At 37.7% G+C, this 23,012-nt stretch overlaps 2 protein-coding genes across 2 annotated transcripts; one reads left to right on the top strand and one right to left on the bottom strand.

Moving 5' to 3' along the window:
• Positions 1-3,592: 3,592 nt before the first annotated feature.
• On the top strand, positions 3,593-6,910 carry LOC128204262 (uncharacterized). The gene is made up of 3 exons (XM_052905668.1): positions 3,593-3,722; positions 4,639-4,764; positions 6,748-6,910. The coding sequence occupies exons 1-3, from the start codon at positions 3,686-3,688 to the stop codon at positions 6,858-6,860; spliced, it is 276 nt and encodes a 91-aa protein (XP_052761628.1). The 5' UTR covers positions 3,593-3,685; the 3' UTR covers positions 6,861-6,910.
• An 8,592-nt stretch (positions 6,911-15,502) lies between these two features.
• LOC128204673 (uncharacterized) lies at positions 15,503-19,603 on the bottom strand. Its single transcript, XM_052906072.1, has 3 exons — positions 19,479-19,603; positions 15,995-16,221; positions 15,503-15,751 (listed from the first exon to the last, which is right to left on the bottom strand). The coding sequence occupies exons 2-3, from the start codon at positions 16,202-16,204 to the stop codon at positions 15,503-15,505; spliced, it is 459 nt and encodes a 152-aa protein (XP_052762032.1). The 5' UTR covers positions 16,205-16,221; positions 19,479-19,603.
• Between the last annotated feature and the right edge of the window lie 3,409 nt (positions 19,604-23,012).

Below are 23,012 nucleotides of genomic sequence, written 5' to 3'. Positions count from 1 at the left end.
TCATTCGGAACTCCTCGGCCATTCTCCATCGGAAAAAACCTCGGATGTATGCCAGTACATCGTAAAAAAATTTATAATAGTATTAATTTATTGTAGTGTTTTAACGTCCTTTTTCATATATGTATATATAACCAAGTTTTAATTTACTGCCAATAAAGTATTTTTTGTATAAATAATTAAGAATCCAAAGAGTAAAGTCATTAAGTTTAACTGCTAAACTGAAATTATTAGGCGATCTATTTACAGTGAAGTTAAATGTTTTTTGGGGCATTTCAAACCGTCCATATACATTGTTTTACCGAGGAGTTCCGAATGGATGTTACATAAATGGTCGGTTGTTTGACCGAGGAGTTCCGAATGGATGTTACATAAATGGTCGGTTGTTTGACCGAGGAGTTCCGAATGGATGTTACATAAATGGTCGGTTGTTTTACCGAGGAGTTCCGAATAGATGTTACATAAATGGTCGGTTGTTTTACCGAGGAGTTCCGAATGGATGTGACATAAATGATCGGTTGTTTTACCGAGGAGTTCCGATTGGATGTTACATAAATGGTCGGTTGTTTTACCGAGGAGTACCGAATGGATGTTACATAAATGGTCGGTTGTTTTACCGAGGAGTTCCGAATGGATGTTACATAAATGGTCGATTGTTTTACCGAGGAGTTCCGAATGGATGTTACATAAATGGTCGGTTGTTTTACCGAGGAGTTCCGAATGGATGTAACATAAATGGTCGATTGTTTTACAGAGGAGTTCCGAATGGGTGTTACATAAATGGTCGATTAATTTACTGAGGAGTTCCGAATGAATGTTACATAAATGGTCGATTATTTTACCGAGGAGTTCCGAATGAATGTTACATAAATGGTCGATTATTTTACCGAGGAGTTCCGAATGGATCTTACATAAATGGTCGGTAGTTTTACCGAGAAGTTCCGAATGGATGTGACATAAACGGTCGGTTGTTTTACCGAGGAGTTCCGAATGGATGTTACATAAACGGTCGATTGTTTTACCGAGGAGTTCCGAATGAATGTTACATAAATGGTCGGTTGTTTTACCGAGGAGTTCCGAATGGATGTTACATAAATTGCCGGTTGTTTTACCGAGGAGTACCGAATGGATGTTACATAAATGGTCGGTTGTTTTACCGAGGAGTTCCGAATGCATGTTACATAAACATCGTTGTTAACTTTTTATACATGAGTTATGTGATTATGCGCTAATATGTGTTAATCAAAGTTGGAAGTACAGCTATAATATGTGTCTTAAATCTTGATGGAAATTCAGTAGATCACACGTGCGTCCATTAAACCTCCCGATCAGTATCGATTTAAAAGTTAGCACCGACAACATTAACAACGTTGTTAACTTAAAGCTGCACTCTCACAGATTGAACGTGTTGATAACTTTATATTTTTTGTCTTGGAACGAGCAAATTTTTGCGTAAATATCTGCAAACCAGTGATAAAAGACTGCTGACAAATGATCCGATTGCAAATTTTCATATTTCCGTTTCAAAATTGATGTTTTATGCATTTTTCTTAAACCGTACCGTTAGTAACGGTTTAAGCCATAAACATTAAATTTGGAATGGAAAAATGAAAATATGTGATCTGATCTTTTGTCAGCAGTCTTTCATCACTGGTTTGCAGATATTTACGCAAAAATGTGCTAATTATTTTTACCTTATGATACTATAGTAGACCGCAGTAAATCTTTTAGCATTCACCAATCATTTAATATTGAAGCGCTTTTGTGCTATTTAATATATATTTACAATCTTATCAGTAATAAATATTTTCCATAAATGCATTAGTTAGTAAGTAGTTAAAGTTTGAATAAGCTAAATTGGAACTTACCAATAACAACAACTGCAACAGCAACAGCACAGAAAAGAGTAAGTTTCATTTTGAACGTGATAAACAAATGTTTGTAACAGAGAAGCGAAAACTTTTTAAACCATTTTATACTCCCATTTTACATCAGAGGTGACATCATCCTGCGCATGCGCTGTTCCAAAACATCATTCAGCGCATGCGCTCCAGTGAAATGATCTAGATTTTGAATCAGTTGTCCTTTAAGTGCTCTAAGGTTCAAACGTATGATAACTGTGCACGATTTATGATCAAGTTGTTCCAAATGCTCAACAAAATAAGCTCACATGTGACCCATATTGGTTCATTGACATTAAAAGTTCATGTGAATGTTGCATGTGCTTCATCTGTATCGTGTCCATAGATGCCAAACAACTTAGGCGATAACGAAGAAGGGTTCCACTTAAAACCTGATGACAACAGCATATAATAACAAAATATACCAACTCACTTAGTTTTAACGTTGTATACATTTTACAACGATTGTGAAGAAAGATATGATAATTTGTACTATGTCACCCTCGTTGGCACGATATCGCGCGAGAGTTTGGTCTTGTGGTGTGGGGGAAACCGGAGAAAATGAAGAAAACCCACTCGTCCTTGGTGACCACTAACCAAACTCACATGTGCCCAGGTCGGGAATCGGATCAACCTCGTGAGAAGCGAGTGCGCTAACCACTGCGTTAACCGGTCAACCTAATCGAACTCACTGAACAATCATAAATAATGAAAAGCAGGCATTGGGTCGACAATGCATATTTTAGGTGTTGGGATAGTTCACGTTTATTTCAAGAGTCACGAAGGAGTTTCTCGCAGCGTTAACACAAGTATAGCAAGATTGTTAAAAATAAAAAAGTAGTACCAATCCTCTCAACCCACATTAAAGTGCACCGAAAGTCGAGCGTATCAGTACAATTTCGCCTCTGTTAAAATTAGATTCGTACACCAGAACGTGTAACTTAAAGCGACAGTCCGCAAATCGGGCAATTTGTTAAATCTAAGTTATTAAAGCGATTTTTTAAAAAATAATTGCGGTTCAGTCGGTCTGAAACAATGTGGAACTTATTAAAAACTTTTGAAATACGGTTACTTTTGCGGACTGTCGCTTTAAATTGTACAAATATGCCTTGTGTCCTTGGCACGACCCCTCGCTCATTCGGAACTCCTCCATGCTTGTTTTGCATGTTTGAATGTCATGTTTGTATTGCATGTTTATATTCATGTTTGTATTTCATGTCTGTATTTCACGTTTGTATTTCACCTTTGTAGTTCAACGTGCATATGCTTCTCTTCATTTTTTAAAAAAATAATAAAGTTCAAATTCAAACTTTACGACATAACATGACCTGGTTTTGTGTGTGACTGACCAATATGCCTAATAAGTGGTCAACATAATATTTGAGATGGCAGTATTTTTCAAGTTTTCCTATACATTTACTTTTATTTCAGCAAATTCGCAGTCTGTCGTTATTGATTTTAATCAGGTGAACGGTAGATATAAACATTTTTGGTCCATTTTTAAACCTGTCCTATCGTTTGAGTATGACTTACCAAGACACATATTTCATGACTTTATTGATAAGACGTTTTTGGAGAGCTGAATTTGCATAAACCGTCAGCATATGTTAAGGACATGTGCGATTTCCCATGCCCTATATACAACAGTTATTGCGTTTCCAAATAGATCTATTGTCTACGTATAAATCGTGATTTCGCAAAATCGAGTGGCGCATGCGCAGCCGATTATTTAAAAGAGAAGGATATTTTGTGTGTGGACGATATATTCTTCAAAATATCGCTAAACTATGAAAGCTGCATTTTGTTTCTTGGCTTTGGCTGTGGGTAAGTAAGAGTTTGACGCGAAAATAATCTGACAAAAAAACAATAGACTATGTTATCCTGTTTCACATTTGAATGGTATGTTAGGTGAGTAGTTATAAGTAAATAAAAATGGACCAATCAATAAACGTATTTGATAACTCATTCGGAACACTTCGGTCATTCTTCATCAAAAACAACCTCGGACTTATGCCGGTACATCAGTAGAAATAGTTCGTCAAGTTTTAGATAATAGTATCAATACACTGTAGTGTTTAAACGTGTGTTTTGTAATTACATAGTTTAAATCGATTGCCAGTGAGTGTTATTGCATAAATAAAAAAAAACAAGAGTAAAGTCAAAAAGTTTTAACGGCTAAATTGAAATTAGTACGCGATCTACTCGATGGAAAATGGCCGAGGTATTCCGAATGTTGATAACTATGATCAAACTAAACATTGAACTGTATTTTAAAATCGGCTTCTGAAACAGCTAGAAGATTTCCTCAAATATTACATATGGTTTATATTATATATTAACTCATGTGGTCTGCCACATCAATTCAATATGCAGACCGATCGGAGCTACTCCGCCATTCCTTCGAAACATCCTCAGATGTACATGGATGGTTTAAAATGTCAGAATTCTTTTCTTTGTTTACGCTGCAAGTCTATCGCGTAGTAATTTCAATTAAGCAGTGAAACCTTAAGATTTTACTCTAAGGAATCTTAAAGACATATGCAATAATATACACGTACTTCATTTGAAATAAATTTGTCAGTCAAACAAATTACTCGTTAAACACTACACTTCATTGATAGTATTATTTTAAATTAACCTACTTTAACTAATGCTTCCGATTGCTACGAAAATTGTTGTCTTTTCTTCGGTTTACGAGTGTGTCTCCAAATGCCACTTTATCCTCTTGACATGGTTTCAGCCTACGCGTGCGCAGAAACATGCACAGAGACCTCTACATGTGATACCACTGTCACAACATGCGGAGGCACGGCAGCCCTTGCTTGCGTAAATAGAGTATGTACCTGTTCGAATGGCGATGGCACTGGTAAGACATTTTCTAAAGGTATTCTGAAGTAATTCAAAACTACCTTACGTTACCTGCGCTCAGGTACACTCCAATCGTAACAACTCGGCCATCTCCGGCTAGCTTCGATATTTCATTTCTGTCGGAAAATGGCCGATGTATTCCGATTTAGATACACTCCAATCGTAACAACTCGGCCATGTCCGGCAAGCTTCGAAATAGTCATTTCTGTCGGATAATGGCCGAGGTATTCCGATTTAGGTAAACTCCAATCGTAACAACTCGGCCATGTCCGGCATGCTTCGAGATTTCAGTTCTGTCGGATAATGGCCGACGTATTCCGATTTAGGTACTTTCCAATCGTAACAACTCGGCCATGTCTGGCAAGCTTCGAAATACTCATTTCTGATAATGGCCGAGGTATTCCGATGTATGTACACTTGTAGAGTGACGGGCAGAATCTATGCGGTAAATGTCCTCATGACCATTTTGATGGAAGCGCAATGAACGCCAAAAACGAAGTTCCGCCGGGAATTGTAGGATCTTTACATTCTACCGAGAGATAAGTATGCTGATATTAAATTGCCCACCCTTGTACCACAAAGAGCAGTTCCGTGGTCTAGTGGTAACATACTTGATTTCCTATCAAGGAGTCGCTGGTTTGATTCTGCAGGGGCGGATCTAGGATTCGATGTTAGAGGGGGTGAAACCTTTTGACTTGCGCCTCTATCTCAGAACTGCACTATTTATGTGATTTAAATTGTTGGCAAGGGGGGTCGCCAGATGCGCCTCACCCCCATCTCCGCCAGCATTCTCCGCCGCACAACTAAAAAATACTAATCGTCTTCCGGCAGAAAATTTAAAAAGGGGTCCCATGTGAAAGTGCTAAACACTATTGCACGTTAATGAAGCCAGGGTTACATTCTGTATGTGCGCTATGCTCCAAACCCCTAATATGACTATCAATGGTATGCCGAATGTGTGTATATACCAGATCCAGATTAGCACGTCATATATGCTACGTCGGAAGGCAATATTTTGCTTTAAATGAAGACATAAATCAAAGATAACTGTTCTTTTACTATACCATTTTAAAAGAAATAATGGGCAGTCTATGGCTGTATGCCGCTTAAAGAGCCCCGCCTTAATTTTACTACCGGAGTTTGATAAGGTGATAAGTTTCATCGAACACTTCGACAAACCTGTTTCCAGAATAATGTTTTGACAGTGCGCCGCCAGACGGCCGTTTTGTGAAAAGATTTGTCGAAAAGTTTTATAAAACTAAACTCTCAATCAAACTCTGGTAAAGACCGAAGGCGGGGCTCCGTCAGATGCGTAGACTGCGCTATGTTTCATTTAAAGGGTGAAAAAATGGTAAAGTTATCTTTGTTTGAAGTCTTTATTCGAATCAAAATATAACCTTCCGACGTAGCATGTATAACGCAATTTATCACGTGGTATGCACACACTGGAAAAAACATATTTTCGTAAGTGGCAATAAAATATTTATTGTAACACTACACTAAAGTGACTCGCTCATAATTTGTAAAATGCACTTTTTTTAATTACGAAATAAAGTGTGGCAAATCGTAAGGAGTGTCAAAACAAAAATACCAAAAGCTGGAACCCTTCAGCAAATGTTGGTATTTGCTCAAATATCGTCTTTGATGACCACAATTTTCATTAACATTTATATAATGTTTGCAAATTAATTATGGCTGTGGTGTTGCGTGATTGGTTGATTGACATTATCACGTGATATTATCAATATATCCTTAAAAGGTCAACATTTCCACCCAAACCAAAATACTTTTTTTAAACTATAACTGTATTTTTTTCTGCAATTTCGATATCATAGAGTAAAATAATAATAAAATAAGTGTTTTCAGATGCATTACCGGGAAAACTAGATTTTGGTCCAAAAACATGAGCGAGTCACTTTAAGAAGTTTACATATACATGTTCTCTCAACATAAACAATATGGCTTCACCGACTTTTTTCAGGAGCTCTAAATTGCACGATGAATGCTGACTGTCACCACCAACACCTTCACCACTGCAACAAAGGTCACTGGATGTGTCAAGCTGGCCATTGTCATTGCGGCCAGGCACCATGAGAATTGTTCCGCTGTTAATTGTACACAATGCACAATAAATATAATCGCAGCTGCTGTGTTTTTCTTATACAGTCGAACCCCGTTGGCTCGAACTTCCAGGGACCAGCGAAAATACCTCAATAAATTCGAGCCAAGCGGGATTTTTTACCTTCAGTAGAAAGCAATCAGTCCTTTAAATCAACATCGAGCCAAGCGAGTTCGAGCCAACGGGGTTCGTTTGTTCCATATTGTAAAGGGCTTAATTGCGTTCATTGTCAGAAATTGAGATATCAGTTGTGTGTTATCTGTCCCAGTTCAAAATACTACAGCGATGCCATTGATTCCATGTTTGTGATATGTTTAAGTAAGTCAGGGGCAGTGTTTAAAAACAGTCTCAAGTCTGAGTTCAGAATTTATACTCAATATGGCAAAACTTCATTTCATTGTAATTTTCCTTTTTTCCTATTATTTACATACATTTTTGTAAAAGAAATGGAATAAAAAAAAATCTTCCTGTATAAAAATTCTTTTCTGAGTCCGAGTCATAGACTTGGACTTGAGACTGTTGTAATCATGGCCCCAGATTATTAGCACTATAATCCATAGTCAAGTCACTTCAGATGACGCCAAATATATACAAAACGTAACGCAGTCTTAGGTTGTTATTGTATTTGAGTTTATAAAGGTAGGCCCGCGCCCTATAATGGCAGCATTATGGCTTGACCCCGTCACAACCCCAAGTGTGACTTAATCAGAATTTTGAAGCCAAAGGGGGAGTTTTACTCCCATCGGTTGATGGGATATTCGCCAAAGGAGTCACTTTGTACCCAAAATGCCGCGAAACCGGCGATGAATGACATCTAGAGTGGTCCCACAGCTCTATATATGAGTCTTAGGTTATCGCACAACAGACCTATAGAATGTGTCGGGTGGCAAAAATTATATACTAAGCATGTTTAAAAATCTACGACCATGGTCTTTGACGACATTTAACGTTGTAAATATCCTGACTTTTGTACGACTAATCTACGACTATTCAACGAAATTCGTAGACCTGCTGTACGACGTATGTGACAGTGGACTAACTGAAAACTACTTACTAATAGGCAATGCCATACAGATTCTAGATTAGCCTAATATGAAAGACTGGTAGATTTTGGGCATTCGACACCGTCGCAGCAGAAGTTTTAAAATCAAAATATAGCAAAGATAAATGCATTGTTGAGCTAATATATATTAATGAGACAACTTTCAAATTATATTATAAACTATTTACAAGCAACCCTTTAGCCAATACTGAACAAGAGAGAGTGCAGTTTGACCAAACGCCTGCAGCCTACTGTATAAAACTGGTTATGCACCAGTCATTTGTAGCCACGGCCCTCAGGTCCGGCATAGCGGGGACTTTGAATCTCGGTCCAGCCAGTCCAAGGTAAAATCCCTGCCATGCACGGACGAACTGCTGGTAAAATTCCCGCAATGGAGGAACGAACTACTGGTAAATTCCAGGCCATGCAGGGACGAACTACTGGTAAAATCCCCGCCATGCAGGGACGAACTGCTGGTAAAGTCCTCGCCATGCAGGGACGAACTGCTGGTAAAATCCCCGCCATGCAGGGACGAACTGCTGGCAAAATCCCCGCCATGCAGGGACGAACTGCTGGTAAAATCCCCGCCATGCAGGGACGAACTGCTGGTAAAATCCCCGCCATGGAGGGACGAACTGCTGGTATAATCCCCGCCATGCAGGGACGAACTGCTGGTAAAATCCCCGCCATGCAGGGACGAACTGCTTGTAAAATCTCTGCCATGCAGGGACGATTTATTTATTTATATATTGTTTTCATTGATTTTTCATTAATCAATTTATGCACAATTTGATACTAGTATTTTCCGCAATTTGTCGTTGAAATTAATTAATAAATTTAATAAATTGTGTTTTGCAGATTTATGACCCACTGGCCATATGATTACGATAACAAATGATCTACGCGCGACATGCACTAATTGAAAAGGCCATAAAAGTATCCGACAAAAAGACAGTGCGGACACTTCTTAAATATATTAGGTGCAACCTTTCAATATAAAATCAACATATACTAGTTATGCACCCCATTTCTTCGGTAAATTGAAACAGTCGTCTGTGGACTTATTTGAAAATTGTATTAGTTAATTCCTACGATTAACTTAAAGTGATATAGCCTCATGGGTATATATATGTTTAAAGTCCTAACATTTAGGAGTGAACCCCTCCCCCCATGCTGTATATGCCTCATGGGTATATATATATATGTATAAAGTCCTCACATTTAGGAGTGAACCCCTCCCCCATGCTGTATATGCCTCATGGGTATATATATATGTATAAAGTCCTAACATTTAGGAGTGAACCCCTCCCCCATGCTGTATATGCCCCATGGGTATATATATATGTATAAAGTCCTCACATTTAGGAGTGAACCCCTCCCCTCACACTGTATATGCCCCATGGGTATATATATATGTACAAAGTCCTAACGTTTAGGAGTGAACCCCTCCCCTCATACTGTATATGCCCCATGGGTATATATATGTATAAAGTAAACATTTAGGAGTGAACCCCTCCCCTCATACTGTATATGCCCCATGGGTATATATATATGTATAAAGTCCTAACATTTAGGAGTGAACCCCTCCCCTCATACTGTATATGCCCCATGGGTATATATATGTATAAAGTCCTAACGTTTAGGAGTGAACCCCTCCCCTCATACTGTATATGCCCCATGGGTATATATATGTATAAAGTCCTAATATTTAGGAGGGAGCCCCTCCCCTCATACTGTATATGCCCCATGGGTATATTCATCATATATGGGGAAACTAAACATTCCCGAACACTAAGCGTATACGGGAACACAACATGTCCGTGTCTCCATTTTGTACGGGTAATGTTACTTGTATATTTCCGCACATCTATAATATACGAGATTTGTACACGCCAGTGTAATCATCATGTACGGGAAACTAATTATTCCCGAGCCCTAGCCGTGCATTATCGAATTCAATTTTTGTGTACCATATAGATGTCATTGTAATTTCTTCAAAGACTGTTAAAACACATAAAATCGTATGTACGTGAAGTTAGCGGCCTAGCGGCTTAGCGGCGTGAAGTTAGCGGCCTAGCGGCGTGAAGTAAGCGGCCTAGCGGCCTAATATGGTATCTTATCTTATCTTATTTGTTTTCAAAAACGTCGATCAAACATTCATATATTTTTAAGAATGCAAACATGCTTTCTCTTCTAAAACAATGATATATTTGCTGTTTTTATGCACAAAATATCATTTTCCGGCCTAGCGGCCTAATATGGTATCTTATTTTAAAGCATGGATACATGCCTTTTCTTCTTAAACAATGATATATTAACTGTTTTTATGCACAACATATTAATTTGAAGCGATTTTCAACATTTTTTTTCAAAAACGTTGATCAAACATTTTTCTATTTAAAGCATGCAAACCTGCCTGCTCTTCTAAAACAATGATATATTTGCTGTAACAGACAGTTTATATGCACAAATCATTAGTCTGAAGCGATTTTCAACAATTTTTAAAATAAGTCGATCAAGCGATTCAGCGGCCTAGCGGCCTAGCGGCCTAGCGGCGTGAAGTTAGCGGCCTAGATTGATCATTTGTGCATATAAACAACAAATATATCATTGTTAGAGACGAGGAGCAATTTCTATAAAACGTGACTTTTCTTTTCACATTCCTAAAACTCTGCGTAACACGGAAAAATGTAAACAAGTCAATGGTATAAATGTTGTTAATATCATATATGATGTAAAATGAAACAAAAATTAACCTTTTTTGATTACTAAATTCAAAACTACCGTACACGTTGGATGTACGGGTTTCAGTACATTCCTGTATATTAAACCATTTTCCGCAGTGCATAAAATGGCTTAAACAACAGAATGACATAATTCGTAATGTTAGTACTTATTAGTAATCAGTCAATAAAAAGTGTTCTTCGTTTAGCTTAGCTCTTACTTTCATGATTTCGTTAATTTTGCATGGAAATTGAGGGGAATTTTATTAAATATGACTTTAATTTAAAAATAGCCTTAGATGCTTGTCCTGCTAGTGTATCAAAAGTTGTTGTAAAAGAGCCTCCACTTGTAAAGACAATACCCAAATATGTACAATTTCTGACTATCTCTAAATTTTGCCCCTTATATAATAACATATCCCCACAATGCACCATTTCGATCTAGAAATTGTTAACAATTTCTTGAGGGATTACCCCCAAAGCTTCCTGCCATAACATAAAACAAAATAAATGTTTGTTGTGAGACAGGGGTGCATAAGTTAAAATGCAACACCCGTATACTACGCCCCCTTTAATGTCAAGTCCTTGTACTTCCCTATGCAGGCGCATAGCTAGGGTCAATTTGAGATTACACTGATCAACGTTTTTTTAAAACTCGGGGTTTTGTGTATGACAAAAACTTTCATTATGCAACTGCGTATTTGCGTACAGTCAGCTATGTACCTGCTATGCATGCATCAAAGGACACTGACTTCTGGCATCAGCGATTCAGGGGTATCCTTTTTCATGAACAGGACCGAAAAGTCAGCCTCATACCCCTCAAAGCATCCAAAGATGTAAAGTTTAAACTGGTTTCTCTTCCGCTGACCAACTAAATCAAACATTTAAATGATGCTCACAGAAATGATGCGGTGACAAAAGAAAATTCTTTAAGGTAATGAAACTCAGTGTTGGAAAACGCTGTTGAAGGCGGTAAAAATTCACAGTGTCTGCCATACAAAATTGCGTTGTTATCATTCTTTGTTTATCTTTGATTTAAATGAGCACTTTTAGATCAGTTAATTTACAAACAATAGTACACCGATAAGGAGCTGCACGTGCCATGTATTCATGTATGTAAATGTTTGTTGTTTCAGTGATGCCAAAGTCATCATAGTGGGGGACTACGCAGTTGGGAAGACATCTCTTATCAGCCGCTACATCGATGGAACATTTACCACTCACTCCCCAGTGAGTTGTCTTCTATGTTATGTTACCTAACGTGACTTTTCCTTTATAAACTTGCATGTACCTTTAGTTATCATTTTTCCGTAATGTCAAATGTGATTGTTATGCTGTCTGAAGGGCGAAAACACATTGTTTCCTTTATTGTGTTTAAATGAAGGGATGAAAAGCATCTACCATAGCCGCTCATGTAAAATAGGTTCATTCCAACCCACGTGCATGGTGTTTTCTGCGAAACTCGGTAAACCTCATTTCCACTACAACACCCTACCCTCGGGTTCGGAAGAGCCTATCTTACACTCTTGGCCATGGAAGATACTTTTAATCTCACCTTAACCATTTTTAGTTTGACTATTCGAAGAAAAGGAGGGCTATACTATTCGCGTCGTCGTCGGCTTCGGCGTTTGGTTAAAGTTTTAGGGCAAGTTGGGATTTTCACTTATAAGTCCAATACCCTTCATTAAATTGACTTAATACTGCACACAGTTGTTCAGGGCCATCACATAATGAGGTTAGATAACTCCATATTATCCTTAATACAAATTACAGCCCCTGATTGACTATGGAACTTAGGTTAAAGTGTTAGGGCACGTTGGGATACTTATTATGCCTCCCTTCGAAGAAGAGGGGTATATTGCTTTGCACAGGCATGTCGGTATGTCGGTCGGTTGGTCCGTCGGTAGACCAAAGCTTGTCCGAGTGATAACTCAACAATTCCTGGACGTATGGTCATCAAACTTGACATGAAGGTTGGGCCTGACCAGTAGATGACCCCTATAGATTTTAGGGCTCATCGGGTCAAAGGTCAAGGTCACAGTGACCTTTAATGGTAACATATTTTTAAAGCTTGTCCGAGTGATACCTCAACAATGCCTAGACCTATGGTCATCAAACTTGATATGAAAGTTGGGCCTGATCAGTAGATGACCCCTATTATTTTTGGCGGTCATCGGGGCCAAAGGTCAAGCTCACAGTGACCTTGAATGGTTAAAAGTTGTCCATGTGATAACTCGACAATGCCTGCATCCATGGCCCTTAAACTTGACTTGGTGGTTGGGCCTGACCAGTAGCTGACCCCTTGTTTTTTTGGGCTCATCGGGTCAAAGGTCAAGGTCACAGTGACCTTGAATGGTAAAAGGTTGTCTGAGTGATAACTCGACAATGCCTGTACCCATGGCCCTCAAAATTGAATTGAAGGTTGGGCCTGACCAGTAGATGACCCCTATTGTATTTGGGGGTCATCGGGCCAAAGGTCAAGGCCATATGTACCTTGAATGGTAAAATTTTGTCTGAGTGATAACTCGACAATGCCTGCACCCATGGCCCCCAAACTTCGCATGGAGGTCGGGCCTGACCAGTAAATGACGCCTATTGATTTAAGGGGTCATTTGGTCAAAGTTCAAGGTCTCAGTGACCTTGAATGGTAAAAGTTTGTCCGTGTGATAACTCAGCAATGCATGCACTTATGGCCCTCAAACTTGACATGGAGGTTGGGCCTGACCAGTAGATGACGCTTTTGTTTTTGGGGGTCATCAGGCCAAAGCCGAAGGTCACACTTATCTTGAATGGTAAAAGGTTGTCTGAGTGATAACTCGACAATGCCTTCACCTATGGGCCACTTACTTGACTTGGACGTTGGGCTTGACCAGTAGATGACCAATATTGTTTTTGAGGATCATCGAGCCAAAGGCAAGGTCACAATGACCTTGAATGGTAAATGGTTGTCCGTGTAATAACTCGACAATGCCTGCACCCAAGGCCATCAAACTAGACTCGGAGGTTGGGCCTGACCAGTAGATGGCCCCTATTGATTTTAGGGGTCATTGGGCCAAAGGTCAAGGTCACAGTGACATTGAACGATAAAAGGTTGTCCGAGTGATAATTCAATAATGCCTGCACACATGGCCCTCAAACTTGACTTTGAGGTTGGGCCTGACTAGTATATGACCCCTATTGATTTTAGGGGTCAAGGTCACAGTGACCTTGAAAGCAAACTTGACAATTCCTTGACCTAATGTCATTAAACTTGACATGAAGGTTGGGCCTGACCGGTAGATGACCCCTCTTGACTTTGGGGGTCATCGGGCCAAGGTCAAGGTCACAGTCACCTTTAACACAAAAAAGTTAACAACTCTTCTCCCAGTGATATTTCAACAATGCCTGAACCTATGATCATCAAATTTGACATGGAAGTTGGGCCTGACCAGAAGATGGCACTTATTGATTTAAGGAGTCATTGGGTCAAAGGTCAAGTTCACAGTGACCTTGAATGCGAAAATGTTTTAAGTGATAATTCGACAATGCCTGCACCCATGGCCCTCAAACTTGACTTGGTGTTGTGTCTGACCTGTACATGATCCCTTATGATTTTAGGGGTCATCGGGTCAAAGGTCAAGGTTACAGTGACCTTGAACGAAAAAAGCTTGTCTGTGTGATAACTTGTCAATGCCTGCTCCCATGGCCTTCAAACTTGACATTAAGATTTTTGGTGACCAGCTGATGACTCATATAGATTTTGAGGTCAAAGAGTCAAAGGTCATAATCATAACACACTCTATCCTCAAACTTTGAATGGTCATAATCTTAAAACTGCCTGAACGGCATCCAATGTCAGTGACAAATCAGCTGTCATTTCGGTCCATGCATAGTTCATTCAATTGTCCTTATAATCCTGACAACATGGCGCTCAGGGGGGCATAATGTTTGACAAACATTTCTTGTTAATAAATTCTATACCCTTCGTTCAATTGACTTAACACTTCACACAGTTGTTCAGAGCCATCACATTATGAGGTTAGATAACTCCATATTATCTTTAATACAAATTATGGCCCCTGATTGACTATTGAACTAAGGTTAAAGTTTTAGGACAGATTCGGATATGTATTGATAACTTCTATACCCTTCATTCAATTTACTTAATACTTCAAAAAATTGTTCAGGACCATCACCCAAGGAGGTTACATAACTCCATAGTATCCTTAATACAAGTTTTGGCCCCTGATTGACTAAGGTTATAGTCTAAGGGCAGGTTAAAGTTTGAGGGCAAGTTGGGATTTTTAAAAAAAACAAACTTCTATACCCTTCATTCAATGCACTTAATACTACGCAGAATTATTGACGACCATCTAACAACAAGGAACATGACTCCATTTTAACCCTACATACAAATTATGGCCCTTGAATGATTTTTTTAAATAAAAAAAAAACATCTATACCCTTCATTAAATGCACTTAATACTACGCAGAATTATTGACGACCATCTTACAACAAGGAATCTACATCACATAATTTACTAGGGTGTTGAAAATGAACCAGTACAGGTAAAAAGACTTCATCAAAAAAATAAAAAAAAAATTTTTGATTGGGATTTTTTTCTGAAGATTGGGGAAAATATTATATTTTGCTTTGAGAATTGGTCCGATAGTTGGACCCGTGGGTACTATAGAAAATTCCCTGGTCGTCTAAATATAGTACCGGTACATTTGGAGTTGCTTGCAAAACTATACATGTACTCAATTTTCCTGACTTGGAATTAAGGTAGTTTATATTGTAATCTAAGCAACCATAATTGTAATAGTGTATTCAAAAATAGGAATAGCTTAATAAATATATCACTTGAAATGATTATATTTTACTCATTGGTAGGATGTCATCGTTATCCCTACCGTGAGCTGATGTTGAGGGTATAGCGCCATCCCCAGCCCCTCCACTCACAGTGATAGGCGTGGCTGTAAACTGGGCCTCTGATTGTTCCAGAGCGAGCAAGTCTATCCCGCCTCCTGACTGCTGTAACAACTCTTGGACGCTAGCTGATTGGAGAACCTCGTCCAGTTTGGTCAAATGTTCTTCTGAGAAGTCACTGAACGGATTTTTCTATAAAGAGATCAAAAAGAAAATTATTGCAGTTTGACAAAATGTTGAACAAAATTTTAAATCATTATTGCTGAAAATTCATGGCTAAAATGGAAAACACAAACTTGTTGAAATAAAATTAACCTGGTATTGCTTGATGTGGTCAATAATAAAATATTAAAAATACTCATTTGACAATTACACATTTGTTTAAAGAGTAAAAGTATCTCCATTTTGTTTTTAAATCTTGTTGAATGTTCATACCTGCATACTGTCATCAAAGTTCCAATTTAAATTTTGTGGATTCTGGCTAATTGATAGGTCACTTGGTTCTGCCTTTGTGATCTTAGACTCCGCCTCTTTTGTAGCTGTTTGGCTTACTGACCCTGAAGCAGCAGCTGATTGGCTTCCCAAATCACCTGACCCCTCTCTTGAATCTGATTGGTTATGACATTTGTCTGAAGAACCATTCATCGCATATTACTGAAAACCTAAAAGAATGAAAATACAAATATTCATAAAATTAGAACTCTTATCTGTTGCCCATAACTTCATAAAAGGTCACCTTGCCCTTTGGACTGACATCTATTGACCCTTAAATTATTTGAGGTCAGCAACTGACAAAAATTAATGTGCTAACTTATTCTGAAGACTCTCCACCAAGTTGTTAAAAAATATTGATTTGAAATTAAATGGATTTTTGGTGGTAAAGGCCATCATGACCTTGACCTTGGGTCACCTGTTGACCTGACCATGAAAATTGTGCATAATGAGTTTGAAAATTCTACACCAAGTTGTTCAAAGTCAAGGAAAAATAGGGCAATGATACTGGAACCTATAATCCAAGGATGCCAACACAAATTTGTAAAAAAATAAAGGGAAACCAGTATGAAATAAGAGAATCCCCATCACACTTAATATATAACAAGTGAAAGTTACAACCCAGACACAAATTATTGAGCCGGACACACGGACGGATGGTGTGATTTTAATATGCCCACCTTTGGGGGCATAAAAAATCATTTTTTTGGAATAGATCAGATTAAAGGTAACAATTTTAATTCAATTTTAATTTACAAGTTTGGTGGCCAAAAAAGAGGAAATCAGCTGAAAAGAGAAAAATTGGTATCCCTGATAATTGTGAATTCAACATCTGCTTGAGTCTCTGACACTATTATTAGTATTTCCCATAACATATTATCATTTAATATACATGTATGTAGAAGCCAACAACAGTTTATTGATACATTGCATTTCCCTTTAACTGTCTAACACATCAGACATGCAATAACAGATACCAATTGTGTAGAACTTTGTTTGCCCTAATGGCACATGCTGTTGCATCATGCCTACAAGACCTTACAGTGAAGACCTTGGGTATTGGTATATTCTGGTCTCAGCTGGAAAACAATCATGAGATGAATTATCATTGGCGCGATTAAGAGAAACAGTCTACACTACCATCTAGATTTTGATAAGGCCAACCTTAAAAAATTTCTTGTTTGGAGTAACCCTACCCAGATTTTTTAAGGTGGGTAGGAAGGTAGGTTTTTTTTGTTGTTTTTTTCTCCAACGACAACTGGATCTTGTGTACAGTACATTCACTACATAACACTAGTTATTCAAGGCATTGTAATAAACTTTTGAACAACAAATATCAAATACATCGTACCATGTGTAGTCGACATTGAATTTTCTTACAAAGTTGTTTTAATTTTTTTATTTAAGTAATTTATTGTCACACAAAACGTAATTTCGTTCGGTTCACGTTCGACAAACTTGCAGTCAGCCATGTTTTCGAAATGCTCATTGCGATCAGCGATAAAAACCGAAGCTCTACGAGTGCGTCTACAAATCGAAAAGAACCGAAACAGAAGAAAAGAGCAGAAACAGAAAATAGTAGCGGAAAGGCGTTGAAAAAAAATTCGCGGATCAAAATGCCAAAAAAAAAATTGAGTTGGCAACGATTTTTATGGGTCGGTCGCGTTACTCCAAACAATATTTTTTTTATTTTAGGCCTAATCGTCAAAGACTCGGAAGCGGCTGTTTATATGGACTATTCCTTACCATGAACGTTATCACTTTAATCAATCTTTCACTATACCCCACAATATGAGCATATTGCCCACTGCATTCATTTTTATAGTTTTCCTCGCATGTCCCCGCGTCAAGTCAATGCTATATGCAGTGTTGCGAAGTGTTAAATAACCATAATAAAGTTAGCTGTTGTCATTTTCAGAAGGGTATTTCTATGTTCCTGTCTAATAAAAACAATTCTAGTCACTGTTATGGACTTTTTCAAAAATCTCCTTTTTGTACCTGCAACACCTGTTAAAATACTTGCATGTCGGGGTAAGATGCATCACAGCAATATGCCACATGCATGTTTTCAGAACTTACACAGTAGCAGCAGATGAATGCGGTGATACGTGAACCACTGCTTTGGCTAACGCGGAATACATCCCCAAAATGACACAATATCCCCAGCACAGGGGACACGTTCTTTGTGTGGCTGGTAGTGTAAGTATGGCAGGTATATATGGCAGTCCATATAAACAGCCGATTCAGAGTCTTTGATGAGTTTTGTTTCGGCGACTCTTCGCTTTAAGATGCAACTTATTGTTTACCTAGCCAAGAATGACAGATCCCTGCGCTAAGTATATCAAGAGGCAAGATAACCAGCACCAGCTAATAGTTCCAAAATGGCGATGCTTTGTTGACAGAAGCCGATCTAAATAAGTGTTTCATGAAACACTAATGTAATAAGAGATAGGTTTTGGCTAAAAATAAATAATGTATTACTTTTCTGTTTTTATTTAACAATGCAGTGTAACATATTGTGGAATTACAGTTAAAGAATATATTTTACATTGTTATGTATCAATCAACTTGTGGCGTTAATAAAAATAAATATCCAAATGTTAAAAAAGTTCCCTTAACGCGCATTATAGTGGCTATTATGGCAGGGTAAAAGATACCAGCCTATAAATAATGTGGTTTGAAACCTAGATAAACACAGTGGGTACTCCTTTGCTGTCAACAAGGCGCCAGTATTGCCACTGACTGGCTGGCAAAAAACAAAGGTACAATTAAAGTCAAAGAATACTCCAAAGACAAAGAGGTGGTCTGACAAAGAAGCCCAGGCAGGAAATGGCATCTGATATTTTCAACACAATCCAAAGGCACAGTTACATGTTATTTCAAAATGATGGACAGAACCTTAACAGCAGTCCTTGTAGTTTAATGGTGTAGGGGTTTACAAGGACGTAACAAAGCAAAGACAGTAACAAAGCAAAGACAGCAAGGTGGCTAGAGCACTTGAGATGCGCGCCCTTGCATCAGTCCATTCTGACACAGTTCCCCCAAGTTCTGGCCTTTTTTAAGAAGGCTAGACAGAGTGGGATGCAGAACACGCTTGACTATTGACATCACATTTTGGGTTTCCACCAATGTTTGAAGACCAGAAAGCAATATAAAGACTTTCCTAGTAAATATCTATCCATTCATGGATAAGCCAATGTCAATGTAAAAATACTACACTATTTAGGAGAAATAATACATACCCATGAATTTGGAAATAAAATTGTTTACAACATTATCAAATCAATGGACATGTTAACGATTGAGAGGTTATAAAAAAAACTTGTGGAATATTAATTTACTGATGAAATCATAACGATGTCTTAAACACAAAAAACTACAAGTGCATCGTGACAACAGCTAAAGCAAAAAGATTTACACAACTTACGCATGCAATAATAATAAATGTTAATTATTATGCAGATTTAACACAACAATACTGCATGCATGCGTCCAAGTGTCATGAAACCCACATTTTTCTACTCTGCATATTTTCACAACATGCTGTACGCCATTTTAATGCGTCACGTGACATCATTTAAATATTTCACGAATTAAAATTTTGGCAAAGGCAATGGTTACAAACAACTAAAAAACGCACATCAGCTCCCCTCGTGAATTACTTCCCTTAAAATAACACATGTCATAGACGAGTTCTCTTGACGACATATATATATATATATATATATATATATATATATATATATATATATATATATATATATATATATATATATATATATATTTTATATTCAGTACTTCAATGTCTAATAATCTAGTTTCACTGTTAGATGTTTCATGCCGGTCAACAACTTTAATTTAACATAGCTTATGCTTGCTGTTGTTCATAGTGACCAAATATAAATAAATTTTGGATTGTAAATTATGAATAAGATGAAATGACCTCTGTATATATGGAACTATTCAAAACTGAATAAACTTTCATCAAGTTCGACATATAGTTGGAAACAATAACAAAATTCTCCACAACTTATTCTGATTGCAGCAGTGACATGTTATGGCATCATTCAAAAAATGTAATCCACGCAATAACAATATTAAGGTTTATCAATATGAACACGGATCTACGAAGATTAATTCTGAAAATTGTCACGAACGTTGAGGTATTACCTCTCTGTATCTCAAAAAGTTCAGAAAAACATCATGTAAGCAGCGAAAGGCTTGGCGCTTTTTAGACAATTTCTCTAATAAGCAGAGTTTTTTCCGCTAGTCTATCTGACATAGACCTACCTAAACATACTCTTTACTTAGTTGATGATGTGATATAGTGTTGTCAAATGCTATAATTATAAAATGTGCAACGACATCCAGAGTTCTGTATGTAATACGTATATCAGCATATTACAAGCATACAGGGAAAAGGATTGAAGAGATAGCTTAGAGCTTATATTAAGACCTCTCTCCTTGGAGATAGTTGCTTTAGGGCATATATTATATTCTTGTGATGATAAGTATAATTAATAATTATGTTGACACACTTTAAGACCTCCTCCCCGCTGTTTTATATTACCTTTCTGCCGCATAGTACATGTAGAACGATAATATAGTTGCTATACTACGGGCAGTATATATAATTATTATTGTGACTAATCGCATTCGAGTTGCACTAGAAGTTGTTACCATAAGAACGTATTTTCCAAATATTGCAATAAGAATTAAGTGTTTCTATTTGTACTTCAAATGTTCCAGTTGATATCTGGGACCAGTTACGCACACATATGGCCACTCATCAAGTTCTTAAACACATACTCAGAATTATTAAGAAGGTAACAAAGAGAGGTCAGTTTAACAACAGTTTTTTAAATTCATTAAGAGTTTTACTTATCTCGCACGAACGGTTGTACATCTTTGTGTTACTAAGGGCTTTGATCGGTCAATGTTAAGGGAAATGTTCCCTTTGGTCCTCCTATTTTTCGATCTACGCGTGAGCGGGTGGGATTGAGGGCAACCGTAAAGCCACGGGCATGCGTTCTCCGATGAATAACACACTTTATAATAACAAGTAATGCCTAAATTGGCCGTCATTTTCGTCTGAAGCTTTCTATATGATTAAAATACAATATCTGTCCGGCGATCCCATTGATTGAAACATGATCGTAAATAATAGCTTTGCTTTAGCTTCTTCAGTTTTACACCCTGATAGTAGGCCAACACCAGTAGATTTAGAGGGCGGTGCCCCTCCACCTCCTGGAATCGTCCAAGTTAGTTTTGTTTTTATGTGGATATCGGAGAGAAAAAGGAATAATATACTTTCAAAATGCACCGTTTCGGACTAAAAATTGTTACTACACCGGCAGAATTAGAGGGCGTTGCCCCTCCACCTCCTGGAATCGTCCAAGTTAGTTTTCTTTTTATGTGGATATCGGAGAGGAAAAATAATAAACTCTCCAAATGCACCGTTTCGTACTAAAAATTGTTAAAACATTCTTCAGAAGTATCCCAAACTCTCTTACCATTATTTTAATCAATGCAAATTTCGGTTTTGAGAGAGGGTCGCTAGTCAAAAGGTTGCGCCACTAAGTTTCGCCCCCTCTGAAGTTGAATCCTGGAGCCGCCCCTGCTTGTTCACCCTGTCTTTACTTTATTCCCAACACCCGATCGTATATTGGAGTTTGAGTAGTCAGGTCAGGCAATGTCAAGAAAACAACTTATGAACCTCAGTATTTTACTGATTTTAGCTACGAAAGAGCTGCGACTAATACTAGGATATATTTTTCGACGCTTTAATATCTATGATCATCTTTTCGAACTGGCTAATAATAATGAACGCATGTTTCATCACCTCCTCATGTACAATATTTGTAGACTGTTATATAAGAGTCTGGAAAATACTACGAGTTTTGGTGTGTTTTTTATATTAGTTCTTTGTGATTTCCCGTCAACATATTTGGACAAATATACTAATCGTGCGGCGTTATCCATAATTTTCATTTTCAAAAATATTAACCATTTATACTGGCATTACAACGCCGTAGACATTGCCACGAAAATGCTATGCCTCCGGATATTCTCCAGTAAACCATGTTTTCGACATGGTCTTCGATGACGCTGATTTATTTCCGATTAGATTTAAAAGCGTTATTTCAATCAAAATCCCTCGGCCAGTACCCAAATGAACAGACTTTCCCGAAACTTTCCGGAAATGACCAGGGTCAATTAACAATATTGATCTTATCTTTATCCTTAGATATGCCTTAGTGAATCCATTAAGGCTATTGGTCAGCTTAAGAACAATCAAAACGCTCAGTTTCTGCCCGCAGCAATTTGTGTTCAAAGTTACTAGTTTGGCGAATATCCAAAAATGGTGGGGATAAAACTCCCCCTTTGTCCTCGAAAATATGTTTCAGTCACACTTGATGATGTGACGGGGTCAAGCCATAATACATGCACTATAGGGCGCGGGCAGACTTTTATAAACTCGACAACAACAACAACACTCAGTTTCTAATCTTAAATTAAAGTCCAATCTAAATTGCTTATTGAAGACGGCCCCTCTGTACGTGTATTTCACTACTTATACGTATATATTTTACTACTTGTACGTGTATTTCAATACATGTAAGTGTATTTCACTACTTTTGAGTGTATTTCATTACCTTTACGTGTATTTCACTAATGTAAGTGTAGTTTGCTAATTGTACGTGATTTCACATCTTGAACGTATATTTCACTGCTAGTACGTGTATTTTATTACTTCAAAGTGTATTTCACTTGTTGTACGTATATTCAACTACCTGTACATGTAATTCACTACCTGTACATGTTTTTCACTACATGCACGTGTATTTCACTACTTGTACGTGTATTCCACTACTTGTACGTGTATTCAACTACATGTTCGTGTATTCCACTACCTGTACGTGTATTCCACTACTTGTACGTGTATTCAACTACCTGTACG

Source organism: Mya arenaria, chromosome 10 (genome assembly GCF_026914265.1).
Source record: "Mya arenaria isolate MELC-2E11 chromosome 10, ASM2691426v1".
NCBI classification, from domain to species: Eukaryota; Metazoa; Mollusca; class Bivalvia; order Myida; family Myidae; genus Mya; species Mya arenaria.
This window is presented reverse-complemented; position numbering and strand designations above follow the sequence as displayed.